Source organism: Achroia grisella, unplaced genomic scaffold, assembly GCF_030625045.1.
Source record: "Achroia grisella isolate CSIRO2021 unplaced genomic scaffold, CSIRO_AGI_Agris_v1 utg540, whole genome shotgun sequence".
Taxonomy (NCBI): Eukaryota; Metazoa; Arthropoda; class Insecta; order Lepidoptera; family Pyralidae; genus Achroia; species Achroia grisella.
The window spans coordinates 414141-429143 of NW_026712925.1; the positions used below are offsets into that span (position 1 = coordinate 414141).

The window sequence follows — 15003 nt, forward strand, 5'->3', positions numbered from 1 at the left end:
TTCTAAAAATTTATGTCATGTGGTACACGCTGTTAAAAAGGAAGCATTTTTTTATAGCACAGGAGGCAAACGAGGTTGCGGCTCACCTGATGGTAAGTGACTACCGCCGTCCATGAGCACACGCAACACCAGGGAAATTGCAAGTGCATTGTCGGCCTTTTAAATAGGAATAAGCTCTTTTCTTGAAGGTTTCAATATTTATTCACATTGATTCATTTCTTAAACAGCATTCATTTAGAAATATCATCAATGTAAGTGTTAAACGTATAGGCTGAAATAGAATAACATTGTCTCTGTTTGTCAAAAGGTTTCCGATCTTAATATTCCTCCCTTACTCTTGGAATCTCTCCAATGGAAGTATTCTTATTATTAAAACTAGAAGTCTGAATCTTATTTTTTAGGCTGTCGAAAAATTATAAATAAAGAAAAAGAATTGTAAGGGGTTGCAAGGGGAGATGAAAGATTGTGTATTCTAACAAAATAGTGCTTTATTACTATGGCCTTAGGGGCCCCATTATCCTAATGTGCCCAGGGCCTCTAATAGGTGAAAGACCCTGTTGGGACTAGAGGGCGCTGTGTGAATTGATATAATTGCAATTAACAATTTGAACTTGTAATTTGCAATGTCTTGCCTATACCGGTAGGTACCTAAACTACTTCAGAATTATAGAAATATAAGTACATACCTACGTAAATCATTTAACTGTATGTAAATTGTAATAGAAAAAATTGACAATGTAATAAGAAAGAATAAGAAACACAATTGTAAATTTAATTTATTTTTATAATAATATACATTTATTTGAGATCAAGTACGTTTTCATTATATCACAGGAGCAAATAATATCTACTCGTACTAAATATGTACTTACTTAAAATAAATAAATAATTGTCTGTTTCACGCAGGTATTCACTATTCATACATAGAATTCGAAAAAGGATAACAAATTTATATGAACACAAATCAAGATCCCTCTGATGGGTAAAAAAACTGGTGAAAATGAATTCGCGCACAGAGAGTTTCGAATAAGTAATATCACTTTGACATTGATAAAATATTAACTATTAATTTTATAAATAAATAAGTAGACTCATATATATCTAGATAGGTATATCAAGGACCTTCAAAGTCTCCATTTGCGGCACCTAATAGTAGGTAACTATAAGTACCTAAGCAGTTTTATCTAAGCTGGAGACTATTCAATATAAGGACCAATAATAAAAATATAATTTTGCTATATCTATAATGACACCGAATCATCATATTTTATCGATTAATCTGTTGCATCAATTTTAATTCCAAGAATGTGGAAAATTAGATATTTAAATATTACGCTTCGCTCTTAACGGGTACCGTCGATTGGGATTAAGAAGCCATTGAGTTTTGCTCTCCACATTGTACTCGAGCCCTGTGCAAACTCCAAGGTACTTATTACAGTAATACCCTGGTGCACACTTTTGTCCGTAAATATCGAAATCCATTTTCTCAGTACATTGCTCCTTAGGTCCCTGAAAAGATATAATGGAATTTATACTAAAATAATAAACACTGTAAATATTAAATTAGGTAATTCTATAATAATGCTTATTTATTATTCCTACTAAGTACCTACCTACTTCAAATCAAGTAACTTGCTTGTATGTCGATTTGATTCTTTTATTTTTATAATAATACAGAAACCTATTATTATTTGATTAGGTAAATTAACGAATAGTGGAAAAAGAAGACTACCCAATTGAGGAAGACAATCTCCCTGAAAAAAATAATTCTCGACCTTTTATGAAAATCACTTTTAGTCCTTACTAATATTATAATTGCGAAAGTAAGTCTGTCTGTCTGTCTATCTGTCTGACGTGCTTTCAGGTCAAAACTACAGAACCGATTTAAATGAAATTTGGTACACAGTATCTATTTACTATCTTTATCTATTACTATATTTATTAAATAATTAATCATTTATGAAGATTGCTTTAGTTATATTATTTTGTGTAAGAGAATATACAAGCATGTTCTACAATAAATTGTAGGCGTAAAAGCAATATTTACCCTATAGCAATCCAGTCGATTATCGCAGATGGTGTTGACATATGTGCCACGTTGACACCTCTTGTATCTCTTGTTACCTCTGACGATAGGACACACCTCATTGCTTGGTAACCAATCACTAGAACTGGATCCAACACATACCGGACACTCGACAATATCCCTGTTAATTACAATTATTGTATTAATACAACAGTAGAATTTATAGAAACTAGGATGTATAAAAAATGCATATTTAGGAGTAATGAACTAAACTCTTTCATACCAATTACTAAATGAAATATTGTGATCAAAAATGTCTTTCTCTTGTACTACCTCTAATGAACAATACTAACCACCGACTACAAATATCTACGGACAAACATATGGATATCACAAATCTTAAATGTTTCTCTTTGCTTGTTTGTAATTTACCTATATGAATAGACAAATTGGGAAGAATATTTCATTCTTTAAAGAAACACGCCCCATAAAAAAGTAACAGTGCCATCTCTGTATATTAAATATTTTTTTCACAGAATAAAGTAAGTATAAGTTGCATTTAGATATATTTTTTAAATTAAATGAGGTTACTATATGTATATATATATTGTTATTTCGAATACCATGCATGCTTATCTACGATGTCAAGGGCGTGAAATGTATTTCAACTGCAAATAGCTTGCTTTGCACTATAGTATATTTCGGTTTGAAAGGTTGGAATATGACACTAAGACACTAAGGTCAGCTTAATTGTGTTTTCAAATTTTAATTTAATACCTCAAAACATATTTCACATTGCTTGACAAACTATCTGCTTTAGATTACGATATTATCTTATTAGTTTATCAACATTCTCCGCAATCTCTCTGTAGTTCATACCTACCACTACAGCGTAGCTTACTTGAAAAAGATTTATTTTACATTCCAATGTCCTTTTAATAAAACTAAAATATGTCGAATGCGTCTTCTACTTACTCATTATTACTCAATTTTGAAACTGTATGAAGATGGAAAGTTCGCTTTCTTTGTGTAAAATAAGCAATCCATATTATTGTCTACATGTACTTACACTTATTTTTTTTAGTCATACACTTATTTTTTAATGCAGATACGTAACGTGAAATAGGTAACTATCAGCCTCATCTTTCATCCTACAATGCTTACAAGCCTGCATATACCGTCATCGCCGACAGAATAATTCTTTTTAAAAAAACTATTCATAGCACTTTTAAATGGTCTCATAAATTACATTAAATTATTTTCTTAAATTATTTATTATCTTGAAGCAAACTTATTTTATTATACTATTACTATGTTATACTTACTATTAAGAAGTACTACTGTGTGCTACACTGTACAGTCTCTGCCTCAACTAATTCTGCCGACGAACTGAATTCATGTCTCAAATTGTATACGTCGTTTTTAACTTACCCTTCAGTATCATCCAGTGGTTCGTCTCTTTCGATGAGGTTGCGAGTGTCATATTCTCCTCTGTAGTGAGCCAGGCACACACCGATTGTCAACATCACGTACAATATTGGATGCATGTCCACAGTTCTTTAAACATGTAACAGATACAACTTGTTGCAGTACATAATAAAAATTGACAATTAGATATTCTATAATTATTAGAATTTACAATCAGGCGAGCTCCATGATAGTACTTCTCAATTCATTTTTAAAAATCAATGATTCATGTAAGTTTTTTAATTACTTATGCATGTCGAAATTTTTATTTTAATTAGTTTTTCTTAGCAAATAAAACGAATATACAAATGAAGCTTTAAAATGATAATTATTTATATTCTTCACTTGCTCTTGTTTGTAAGTATTTTATATGCATATTGAAATATATAGGTTGGTAATGTAAAGTAAGAAGTATGAAATATTTTTATAACATTTTTAATTCCTATAACATTGGCCGAATAATTTCTAAAACTACTCCAAATCTCAAATCGTAAACATTATATCAATAGTTTCTAATATACAACTATTTGACATGTAGATGGACGGATGGACAGTCTGCATGTCGGCAGAGAAAATTATTCGTTTGTTTCATGCGATTTATGAAATATATATTATAGTACTATAGATTGCCAGTAGTCATTGGCGTCATCTTAGTCACCATCGAAGGGAAAAACGTAGCGTCCGGTACGTAGTTTCTTATATGATTCACATAGACAGGTAAGTAGGGACTAAAATTAAAGTAACATTCAGTATTTTGATTTCACAAGTCACTGACATAGAATTAAATTTAAAAATAAACGTCATTGCAAACTGAGCAGACGTCAACCAACAAACAACGTACATAAATTTTCGACTTCCATTTTCATTGCTGCAAATGTATGAACGAAAGTTTTACATAAGCCAGACAGAATCGTCATTGGACCCGCAATATATTTCAATTATCAAGGCAACTGCGTCGATTGTGTATATCATAATGTGTGCGCAAACGCCACCGCCCGCCCGCCCAAACGTTTGCGCTCATAATGCGCATTCATGTGACACACTTCGCCCAAATCGGAGGCATTGAGACATTGCGGTTTACAACTGTGTGGTTTAAATAATCATAACATTTTAGGAATAACTCGTGAAAGAAATTTTTCAGTGGTTTTCAACAGCAGTTTTTTGTTTTATATAATAACAAAATAAAATGGGCATGATATCCCGAGTGCGTGGTAGGATAAGAAGTGACTCCTTCTCGAAGATTCAAACCATTAAATCTGAGGACAAAATCGCCAACATAGGTATGCCAATACATTGAAAATACAGAAGTATAGAACAAATATTTCCATTTTTTTAAATATTTAATCATATCTAGGTTTTATATACGTTATAGTATGTAGGTAATAAGTTTATGACCTATTTTAATAACTAACTTTCACCAATAAAACAGAAATAATATATCTAGTTCCAATTCCGTTGTTGATGTATGATGATTATTTTTAAAATGATTTGTTTGTCTGCATTCTACGAGTCATGTTTTATACACACGTTTCAATGAAGAATGTGCTTGTTTATAATCATGCCTAAATTCAGTACATACACAATGGAAGTTACATTGTCTCTTTATACTAAGTACATGGTGATTTAAAATCATAATTAATAGGAATGCAAGTGTTTAGAAATTCAATATGGCTTATAAAGCTGAGTTGAAAAGATATAATTTTAAAAATGTATTTACTAAATTATAATTGTAATAAAAAATTCCTTATTTATTAATTTTATAATGCAACGCAAACTATATATTATGCTCTAGACCACTTATGGTCGACTGATATAAAATCTGTAATGATGTTAAGTCTACCAAATGTATATTGTAAAGCCTTTTATAGAGCGTGCATTAAAAATACATAAATAAATTAATATTTTTATTCATATCGGCAAATAAATAAACAACTGGACAACATAAGTGGTATAGTAACATTGATGTTAGTAGTTTTAATTTATTTTGGTATCTATGTAATATATATCGCAAAACTTAGGTAATGTATGAAAAACAGCGTTGGGTAAAAAACTGACAAATTACAATTGATTAATTTACTGAAATTGCACAGGTACATTCAAATAATTGAGTTGTTTTGATTTCTATGGGAAAGATATATCCATACTCATTTTGAGTCGGCAACAACTCGATCAAAAATAAGTACAATACAGAAAAATATCAAAATTGCAGCCCTTATTTTTGAAATTGATATAATAATATAAATGTCCAACTGGCTGCGCTAACATTATACTTAGGTTGGTGGGTACCAGAGAAATAAGGTAAAATTCAACAAGAATTACCCATCAAGGAAGACCACGTGGCGGTCAGACATAATTTTTTTTTAAAGGATGATAATGGAATGGTGAACCTGCCTGCACTAACGGTTTACGCTGGCGGAGCACCAGTGGAGGATGGTAGGATGAGCATGAAGTCACATCAGTTAGCCCAACGTGACAAATTCACCGGGAATGTATCACGATGGTTTCCAGGGGGAACCGCGTGGAGGTCGATCTGACATGGTACATTGCTAGCAATGGGATCATTACTCCACATTACTAACAATCCCCTTCCCCCCGGTCAGACATAGTACAGCACTAGCAGTGGGGTCCAACCCAATAGGGGTAACCTAATAAACGCTTATCTTCCGCGGAAGCATGCAGAAACTATGGGATAACATTATTTTTTCCATTTTTTATAGCACTACTAGCTACTAGCCCCGGCTTCGCACGGGTATACATGTATTATATATATAAACCTGCCTCTTGAATCAGTCTATCTATTAAAAACTACCGCCTCAAAATCCATTGCGTAGTTTTAAAGATTTAAGCATACATAGGGACAGACAGCGACAGCGACTTTGTTTTATACTATGTAATGATGATGATGATGATATCTCAAGGCATAACAAAAGAAAGAACTAGAAACAAGAAAATTTTAACTTTCAGTAAAAGACCTTAAAATCTGTTACATTCCATAAAACTTTTTAAATAACAAATATTGTAAAAATCTTCAATTGTATTGAAGATTTTTATGTGAATTCATAAACGAATACATAAACATATATTTTTATTCTGACAGCCATAATTTAATATATATATACACTTTTAAGTTTTATTCTTAAATTGCTGGGTTATATTCGTTCGTTTTAGCATTCAAAAGGACGATGACCAGCTGTGAGCATGTGATGTGTTACAAAATAAAAACGGTTAAAATGGGAACAAATATTGTAAACTGTTTTTGACTTTCATATAAATTAGTATTTTTTAATAAACGATAATTCGAATGTCGAATTGTCTGTGGTGTCAAATTGACCAGGAAATAGGTATGATGTTTTCCGCGGGGGATAGCGAGGAGGTAAACCCGACAAATAGACCCCACTCCAACCATGCATCAATATAGATAAGCATAGATAGTGTTTATTTTTATTTCTATTGTGCGGAATGTAGTTTATAATACTACTGTTACGAGAAAATAAAATTCAGTTCTAAACTATTGTGGCACAAAATGATTTCTGGTTAAATATAAAAAAATTGCTTGCTCCACACATTACAGCGCTGACTTCAATAATGGTTCCACAGAGCAGATGGACGTCATAGGTGCATAGATAGACAGCACTATTGTTGCACATAATATAGAATCAAAATTACAAATAGATGAATACATAAATTCCGAACGGTCTTCTTTATTTGACGCCCTAAACGGTTTAGCAGTTTAACACATGCCTTATTTCCGATGGTCACTGGTTCAATTCCTCCCACGTTATCTGTGTTTTCCATTAGTATAATTATTTATACACTACTACATTTATATATAATTATTTTTACTATTTTTATCAGTTGTTTATTATCCTGATTAGCTTGATTCTCGATAGCGCAGTCTGAACTGCGCATCCTTAATATTATTATTATTGATAGACCATAAAACTGGTGCCTGCGAGTTCGTACTCGTGTATATTCGTAAATCACTTTCTATTAAAGATTAACAATAAACATCTATACATCGCCAGCTATTACTCTGTTAATAAAGTAATGTAGCTGGCGTATTAAAATATGTACTAAATTTATTATTCAGTCGTTTGCGAGGTATTTTTCTCAGCTTCCTTTAGCGTGCATGTTGAGCTATATTGAATTTTTCAAATTTCATACAATTCCTTCAGCCGTCTTTGCGTGAAATTTTAACACAGTAACAGCACAACATGATTACAGCACATTCAGCCACGCCATGATTTTACAATATTATTAGATGTAAAGAAGCAGTTTCGTCCTAGCCTTTTTTAGACACGATGGTGGCAAACAAGAATACGGCCCATCTGATGGTACCTAAATGGTTACCGTAGCCTATGGACGCCTGATACACCAGAGGTGTCAAGTGCGTGTTGCCGACCTTTAAGAAACCTAAATATACCCTTCTTGAAAAACTCCATGCTGTAACCCCGTCGCGTGAGAAAACCTCGGCAAGAAGTTAAATCCACAATCTAAGTGTACGGGGAGGAAACGTCTCTGAAACCGCACTGTCCGAGACCACTTCTTTTATGTAGGTAACAGAATTTTGCTTTATTTTTCAGTATGGTTGTTGTCGTTGGTACTTCTTCTCCCCTACTGGGCTCCGAGAGGACTGCTGGTGGCTTTGGGAGGAGCCTGGCTAATGGCGGCATACACTTGCTTGGTGGTGCCAGTACTGATTTCCGCGAACTACAAATACCCAGCGAGATGGTATCCTGCTGTTGCTAGACTTGCACAAGGTATATTTGCTAATATACTTATCACCAAACCAGTTCTTCCACTTATAGGGAAGTGATTGTTAGTAATACTGAATATACTACAAACCCATTGTTGCTAGTTATGCACCATGTTAGGTTGACCTCATTGCGAACTCACCTAGATACCACTAAGGTATTTAGATTCTAGATCCCCTAGATACCCTAGATATCACTAAGTGAATTCGTCACGATGAGCGAACTGACCAGACCTCATCCTATCACCTTTCACTGGAGGGTCGATATTTATCACGATGGTTTCCAAGGTAAACCGCGTGGAGGTTAACCTGATGTGATACTTTGCCAGTCATGGGGTCATTAGTCCACATTACTAACAATCCTCTTCCCCCCGCCATTTAGGAGTTAGGTGACTACTGATTACACAAAAAACGTACAGAAGAATTGTGTATATTGAAATGTTCACAATTTTAAGTATACATGGTTAAGCAAGGCCTAACACAAAGAGTCCTAACAAGCATTTAGGTGAAAAAAAGAGGGGCGTGCCATTCTCCTGACCTATGCGCCATCGCTTGAAATATTCACGATGACGTCATTCTTTCTCAAAATTAAATTCTGTTTCAGTCGTAAATAGATAATGGCGGTAGTCATAACTACAGATCCGCGTAAACAAGCATAATAACAGAGATGCTTAGATTGTGATTCTGTTTAAATTTATATATTACTTAATATAAAAGTTTCAACTAGAACATTTGACAAATATCTTAAAAGGTAGATCTTCATGAAATATAGATGAGAATAAACCTGATGACGTCAGCTCTTAAACAAAAAAAAAGCATAAAAAATAGATAAAGCAGTTTGGAAGCTGTGATACGTCTGCGGTGCATCGTCGGCGGTAAATTCGTAAAACTTTTAATAACCCTCTTTTTTCATAGGGATTAAAAAAGTAGCACGCGATCGAATCAGTATAACTATATTTAAATGTATTAATGATTTAAAATTTTAAAAATTCTTCGTTAAATAATAATCTATTTATAATTAACCACAAAATAGAGATGACTGGCAACAGTGTCTATAAAAGTTGTTAATTATTGCTATTTACTATTAATTATTATTAATATAGTTACTATGAATGAGATACCTTCTTGAAATATTATAGATCAAATTGAACACATTTGAATATTGAATATATGATTAGTTTTATCAATTATCAGCCAACGATTTGTCGGCTAGACAAGCAATGTGGGTAGGTGGCCCGTACGTTGTTTGTTATTTATAAATATACACAAACGTATATATTTGTGTGGAAGTCAGGTCATTGTCGACGGATAGCTGAATGGACCAGCGGCGGAAGCTGAGACTGGCGCCTCGCCAACGGACTTGCGTCATAGCCCACACTTTTACTTGTATTTTTCTGCTACATGGAAACACATGGCTGATATACCGAATATACACGCCCCCCAAATATTTTCAACCGACTAAAAGAAAAATGTCTCAATTCGCCTATACAGACTGTGTATACCGAGCTAATTCAAGTAGAATATTCATAAAACTGTACTTTCACCAAGAAACTAATTATAAATCATACTAAATAGCATACACGACCGCGCAGCTTGTATGGTTTTTAAATTATTTTAAATTTCCCCTTTTTTCACTTTTTTTTAATATACTAGTATAATATGCACTCTTTACACCTATCACTATATACATATATGTGATATATAAAGTAGAAACATTATAATTTAAGTTTTAGCTATTTAAAAACGATGAATCGCAAGAAGTTGTTTTTCAACTGACCCTAAAGAGGATAACGTACACTGCTGAACTTTTATTTCAATACAAAACTCCAACTGCGGCGATTAATATTCCATTGCCAAAAAAGTGATATATTATGTACCTACAAAGAGTAGGTACAATACTATTAGAAAATATTCTCTATGTACCTAGTGTATCACAACATGTTATTACTAGCGAAAAAGTTTATTTCTGTATATTCATTGCTGCGTAGGATCGAAAGAACCGAAATCATATTGACGACTTTGTTTTCGACCTGTGTTCGATCTGTAAACACGACGTAAAAATATAATTTGTAAACAAATAGTGGAAGAATAACGTAAACGCTGCTTTTATGGTATCATGAATGAAATACCAAAATAAAACAATCGACCTATTGGCACTACACTAAACAGGCACTGCATGTTGTTCTTTACATTGAAATAATATGTATTATCTGTTGTTCATTGCTGTTACATTGCTCCTTGAAATAATCCGTTGATTTCAATTACCTCTATAATAAAAATGGTGCTATGCCAAAATCAACAGACGAATGGTCATCATCCATTTCCACATTTGAGAGCAAATAAACGCACAAATATAACTCATCAACGGAATCGCGACTTGCAAAACAACATGTACAAAATATGTGGGTACTACGGTATAATATGTTTAGATATGGGATGTAATTTTTTTTTGTATCCATATAATGTAAAATACTACTTCCAAGCTTCACGTACATTAACTAGTCGTGCCCTAACACTACATAGATTGGTGTAAATTTCATTCTAATTTCACCAGCTGATTTTACCTGAAACCTTAATACACAAAGAGACAATTTTTTCCTCGTCAGGGTTTTATCTAATACCACTTGATATCTCCGCATTGCGCTCTAAATATTTGAATATATTCATTATAAAAGGGGAATACCACGTTAAAAAATATATTATATAAATCAATATCGTAAAACTATTTGATAAGATATTGTTTTACTTATCTAGTACTTATAATATATGACTAAAACAGCAAACACGTAGTCGGCTCATACATGACAAGATATAAAAAAGTTCATGACGCTTATAACGATGGTTATTTCTGATTATATTGTCATATATAACAATTCCATTGCATTATACGACGTGGCATTAAGTAAAACAGATTTGGAAACTTTTACAGTCTTATTAATAAAAAAATTATAGAAGTTTTACACAATTTTGAGTCGAGTTACATTGCCTTAAATTAATTAAAATTATATACTGGCCCATGTTATGAATAACGTTTTTTTGCTAGTAGACGTTTATCAGAGACTTATCGAGTGTTTATAACTATAATTACTAATTAATGTTTATTACAGCTTTGTAAAGCGTTTATGAATAATGATTTATATAAAGGCTTTATAAGAGTATATCATATTAGCCCTAAAGACTATTAAAAGGTAACCATTGTACTAACTGATAGATGTACCAACTAATAATTGTAAACGTTTCAGTTCAGTATTATTCAAATTTAGATAAAAAGTACTTACTAAATTCTCTAGTCTTGTGTGATAATTGAACAATCAGTAAGGAAGAGTTGCTGATAACTGACTACCCTTAACTTGGGCTGGCCCTTTTATATTCAATACTTTTTTTTTCAAATATTAGACGCTATTATGTAATCTGCACCATCAAATTTATTATTGAGGTCGAATAATTTTATTTATTTTATTATATTCATAGGTTTCGAACAATAATTCCCAAACTGATTGTATTAGTTAGGAAATCTCACTGATCGAGCATTTATGTTCATAAGTATGATAGTTTGTATTGATATAGTTGTTTTTGTGTATATTAAGTATGTATTAACAAATATATACTTTTTTGTGGTTCTTCTTTACTGTACGTTGCAAATAAAGTATATTCTATCTATCTATCTATCTATATATATATCAGGTATTTATTTACATCAGTTGACTAGTATATACCCATAACGCAAGTTCTGCTCAACTTAGGACTAGATGGCGCTTTCTGTATTGTCCAGGGTTATTACTATTATTATATTTAAAAAATAACCTTTGAAACTATGTTATTCACATTAATAAAGCATGGACTGACCTCTACTGACCACTTGACCATTATCGTAAAATTGACATCTGAGATTGGCATCAAACTGGAAAAGCGACCTTCGTGCTGACTCTATAATAATCCTGCTTGGCAACCCTTTAACCCTTTCTGCAAATCAAACTGTGATACAGAAGTAGAACAATTGTTAACTTCATAACAATAATAACTCTACATATTGTATAATATGTATGTATATATACCACAATAAGTTAAGTTGTTATTTTACATTAGCATCATATGTATAATATATATATATATATATATATATGTAACCGGGAATAATATAGTAGGGAAATGTAAATATGATTTTCTTTATTGACCGTACCAAGGTGAACTTTGTAAAAAACCATTTGCGTGGGTATGTCAGGCTCACCTATTTCAGCCGCCAAGCAGCTTGTTGTTATACCTGTTTATAAGCTGTTGTAGGGTGAGAGCATGACATCCTAGTCCTTCAGAATGGCAACGCGTGTTGCTGTTTACGTATACAGGCGACGGTCACCGTTTACCGTTAAGTGTCGTCGGCAGTCAGTATGAAAGCCATTCCATTTACTTAAAAATTGTTTTGTTATATTGTTGTTAGTGGCACAATTATTATTATTATTATGTAGATAAAATATCTACTAGGCCGCTTATTGATGTATCATCCGTGCTATAAGACAGCTATACAATAAGTTTTATGTTAACAAAGTAAGGTAAAATAATAATAATAATAGATATATTTATATGTTATCTTTTGTATTATTCCTTTATTTTTAGTCGTTCTTATTTAAAAATCAAGAAATATTATGCAAATAACCTTTATTTACATAATTTTCTTGATTTTTTTCCACTAAACGTTCCACAGAAACCTGTGAGACGGAAAGCTTAGAAACTTGATAGACAATGCGATGTGACATTCCGTGACCATCCATTGTCTATATTGACATTTTACTTATTACTTATTTATGAAAATAAAACGTCTATAAGTATTTTGTTTCCCTAAGATTACCTACTTATATTGTGATGAAATTAGTGGAAATAAACCCTATCAACTGCGATAATCAGACTGGAGAACCATCTTTTTTAAAAGTTCGATTCAAAATCTAAATAACTACTACTTAATGATTTTCATATATCAATTTTTATTATTTTTTATACACCGTACATGTATTATATATATATTACTGTGGCAATGTTAATACATACCTTTCAGTACCATCAAACTTATATTTCAGATGCAGCTAGGCGGCTAAGGCGGCCCGGTGCCTGTGTGTTGGGCATGTTGAAAGCTGTATATGCACCTTTAGAACGAACTGAGCTAATGTTTCTGCAGATGAACAATCTTTCCACAATGATTAGCCAGGTAATACCTAATAATACTCCATAAATTAAAAGTATCTATAATGACCATATCTATGACCTTGTTTTTGTATTTTTTCAGTTGCTGATTTTCACAGCGTGTGATAGACTATTTGTATCACAAGGAAAATTAACGAGCTTGTATTCACTCATGTTTTACAACGTTATCACATACTCCGTGAGCTATGTGCGCGAAATATGCACTAAGGAAGACTGGTCTCCATATGTCAACGTCACTAGACACTCTCGTGTGAAGCACCTAGCTATGTCTGCCACAAAAATAGTCCTCGAATGGACCAAAGCGGTCACGTTTATAGTGACAATTACATTTGTGCTTTTGACTTTCGGTCTAGAGCAGGGTCTGGAACATTATCGGCCAACAACGCTATACACAGTCATCACGGGAACATATTATGTTTTAACAGAAAGAACATTTCTAGAATTGTGGCCGATTGGTCTTTCAGCAATAAAACTGGAAAGATTAGAGGGAATGGAAGCCTTGTATTTTGGAGCATGGGCACGAGGTCTTACAACATTTTTAGCTGTACCCTTAGTGCCGGCCCTAGCGTGGTACGAGCGGTGGAGATTAGCAGTGTTTGTACTATATGTGTGCGTATTTGTGCATGGGCGACATCGCCTCGGAGAGGCACTATCCAAATTAAATGAAGCGCGAGGCTCTCTCGCAAGGTTTCGTCGCGCGACCACCGCAGAGTTAGCCACGTTGGAGGATGTTTGTGCAGTCTGCTTGGGCAGTATGAGGTCAGCGAGAGTGACGCCCTGTGCGCACTTCTTTCATGCTGACTGTCTTAGAAAATGTCTGGCGGCGTCTGACAGATGTCCTATATGCGTCAGACCGTATGTCTTTTGCTGATCGTTTCTAACGATTCATGTTCGGATAAGACTGCTTTTATAGAATTTCAACGACTTGATGTTGTTTAATCAAGTTATAACGATTTTATGTATTAAAATTCGATATTGTGATAGGTAGTTTGTGATTATGTGATAGTGCCACCATGATATTCCAAATATCCAATTCCATTGAATTGTGAATATATGAAGTTTTATTAATTCAATTTATTCAAACATAGTGTTTGATGTATGTCTATTATATACCTGCAAGCCTGCATCCCTTTTTAGAAATAGTTACCAATATATATATATATATAAGTATACAACGCCTTAAGCGGTTACTATCCGATACCTTTTGAGTCGTATTTTTTTCCTATATGTAGAAAACATATCGAATACTTATTAATGGAATTTAAACAGAATTATTTTAGGATTGGCTATGGCAACAGGCCTAGTATTATTATTTTGATTATATAATAAGTTTCTTTATATAAAATAATAGTAGCAGCATAACAAATAAATATAAATAAGTGGTTATTGCTATCCATCAGCGTAGCTACAACAATGTTTATATTCTTGAATGTTCGAAACTTTCATACATGGATAATATTTAATATTTACTTTTAATACTTTCAATGCTATGCAACGAGATGCGGTTACTTGTTTGTGAAACAAAATAATAAACCACATACTCATTCTATGATTGTAATCAATA

At 32.9% G+C, this 15003-nt stretch overlaps 2 protein-coding genes across 2 annotated transcripts; one reads left to right on the forward strand and one right to left on the reverse strand.

Annotated features, from left to right (window-relative positions):
* Nucleotides 1-815: 815 nt before the first annotated feature.
* On the reverse strand, nt 816-11569 carry LOC131847738 (uncharacterized). Its single transcript, XM_059197386.1, has 4 exons — nt 11525-11569; nt 3458-3583; nt 2048-2207; nt 816-1509 (listed from the first exon to the last, which is right to left on the reverse strand). Exons 2-4 carry the CDS (start codon nt 3571-3573, stop codon nt 1324-1326), a joined length of 462 nt encoding a protein of 153 aa, XP_059053369.1. The 5' UTR covers nt 3574-3583; nt 11525-11569; the 3' UTR covers nt 816-1323.
* Nucleotides 4502-14593, forward strand: LOC131847740 (uncharacterized). The gene is made up of 4 exons (XM_059197389.1): nt 4502-4773; nt 8077-8253; nt 13316-13443; nt 13522-14593. Exons 1-4 carry the CDS (start codon nt 4680-4682, stop codon nt 14308-14310), a joined length of 1188 nt encoding a protein of 395 aa, XP_059053372.1. The 5' UTR covers nt 4502-4679; the 3' UTR covers nt 14311-14593.
* The last annotated feature ends 410 nt before the right edge of the window (nt 14594-15003 follow it).

Bases quoted from the DNA above. Each gene is read 5' to 3' on its own strand.
- LOC131847738 (XM_059197386.1), bottom strand. From the start codon at position 3,573: ATGCATCCAATATTGTACGTGATGTTGACAATCGGTGTGTGCCTGGCT. The intron at 2,208-3,457 runs GTAAGTTAAAAA...TGTAATTAACAG, and splicing joins CCACTGGATGATACTGAAGG to GGATATTGTCGAGTGTCCGG. The intron at 1,510-2,047 runs GTAAATATTGCT...ATATCTTTTCAG, and splicing joins ATCGACTGGATTGCTATAGG to GGACCTAAGGAGCAATGTAC.
- LOC131847740 (XM_059197389.1), top strand. From the start codon at position 4,680: ATGGGCATGATATCCCGAGTGCGTGGTAGGATAAGAAGTGACTCCTTC. The intron at 4,774-8,076 runs GTATGCCAATAC...TTTATTTTTCAG, and splicing joins GGACAAAATCGCCAACATAG to TATGGTTGTTGTCGTTGGTA. The intron at 8,254-13,315 runs GTATATTTGCTA...CTTATATTTCAG, and splicing joins TGTTGCTAGACTTGCACAAG to ATGCAGCTAGGCGGCTAAGG.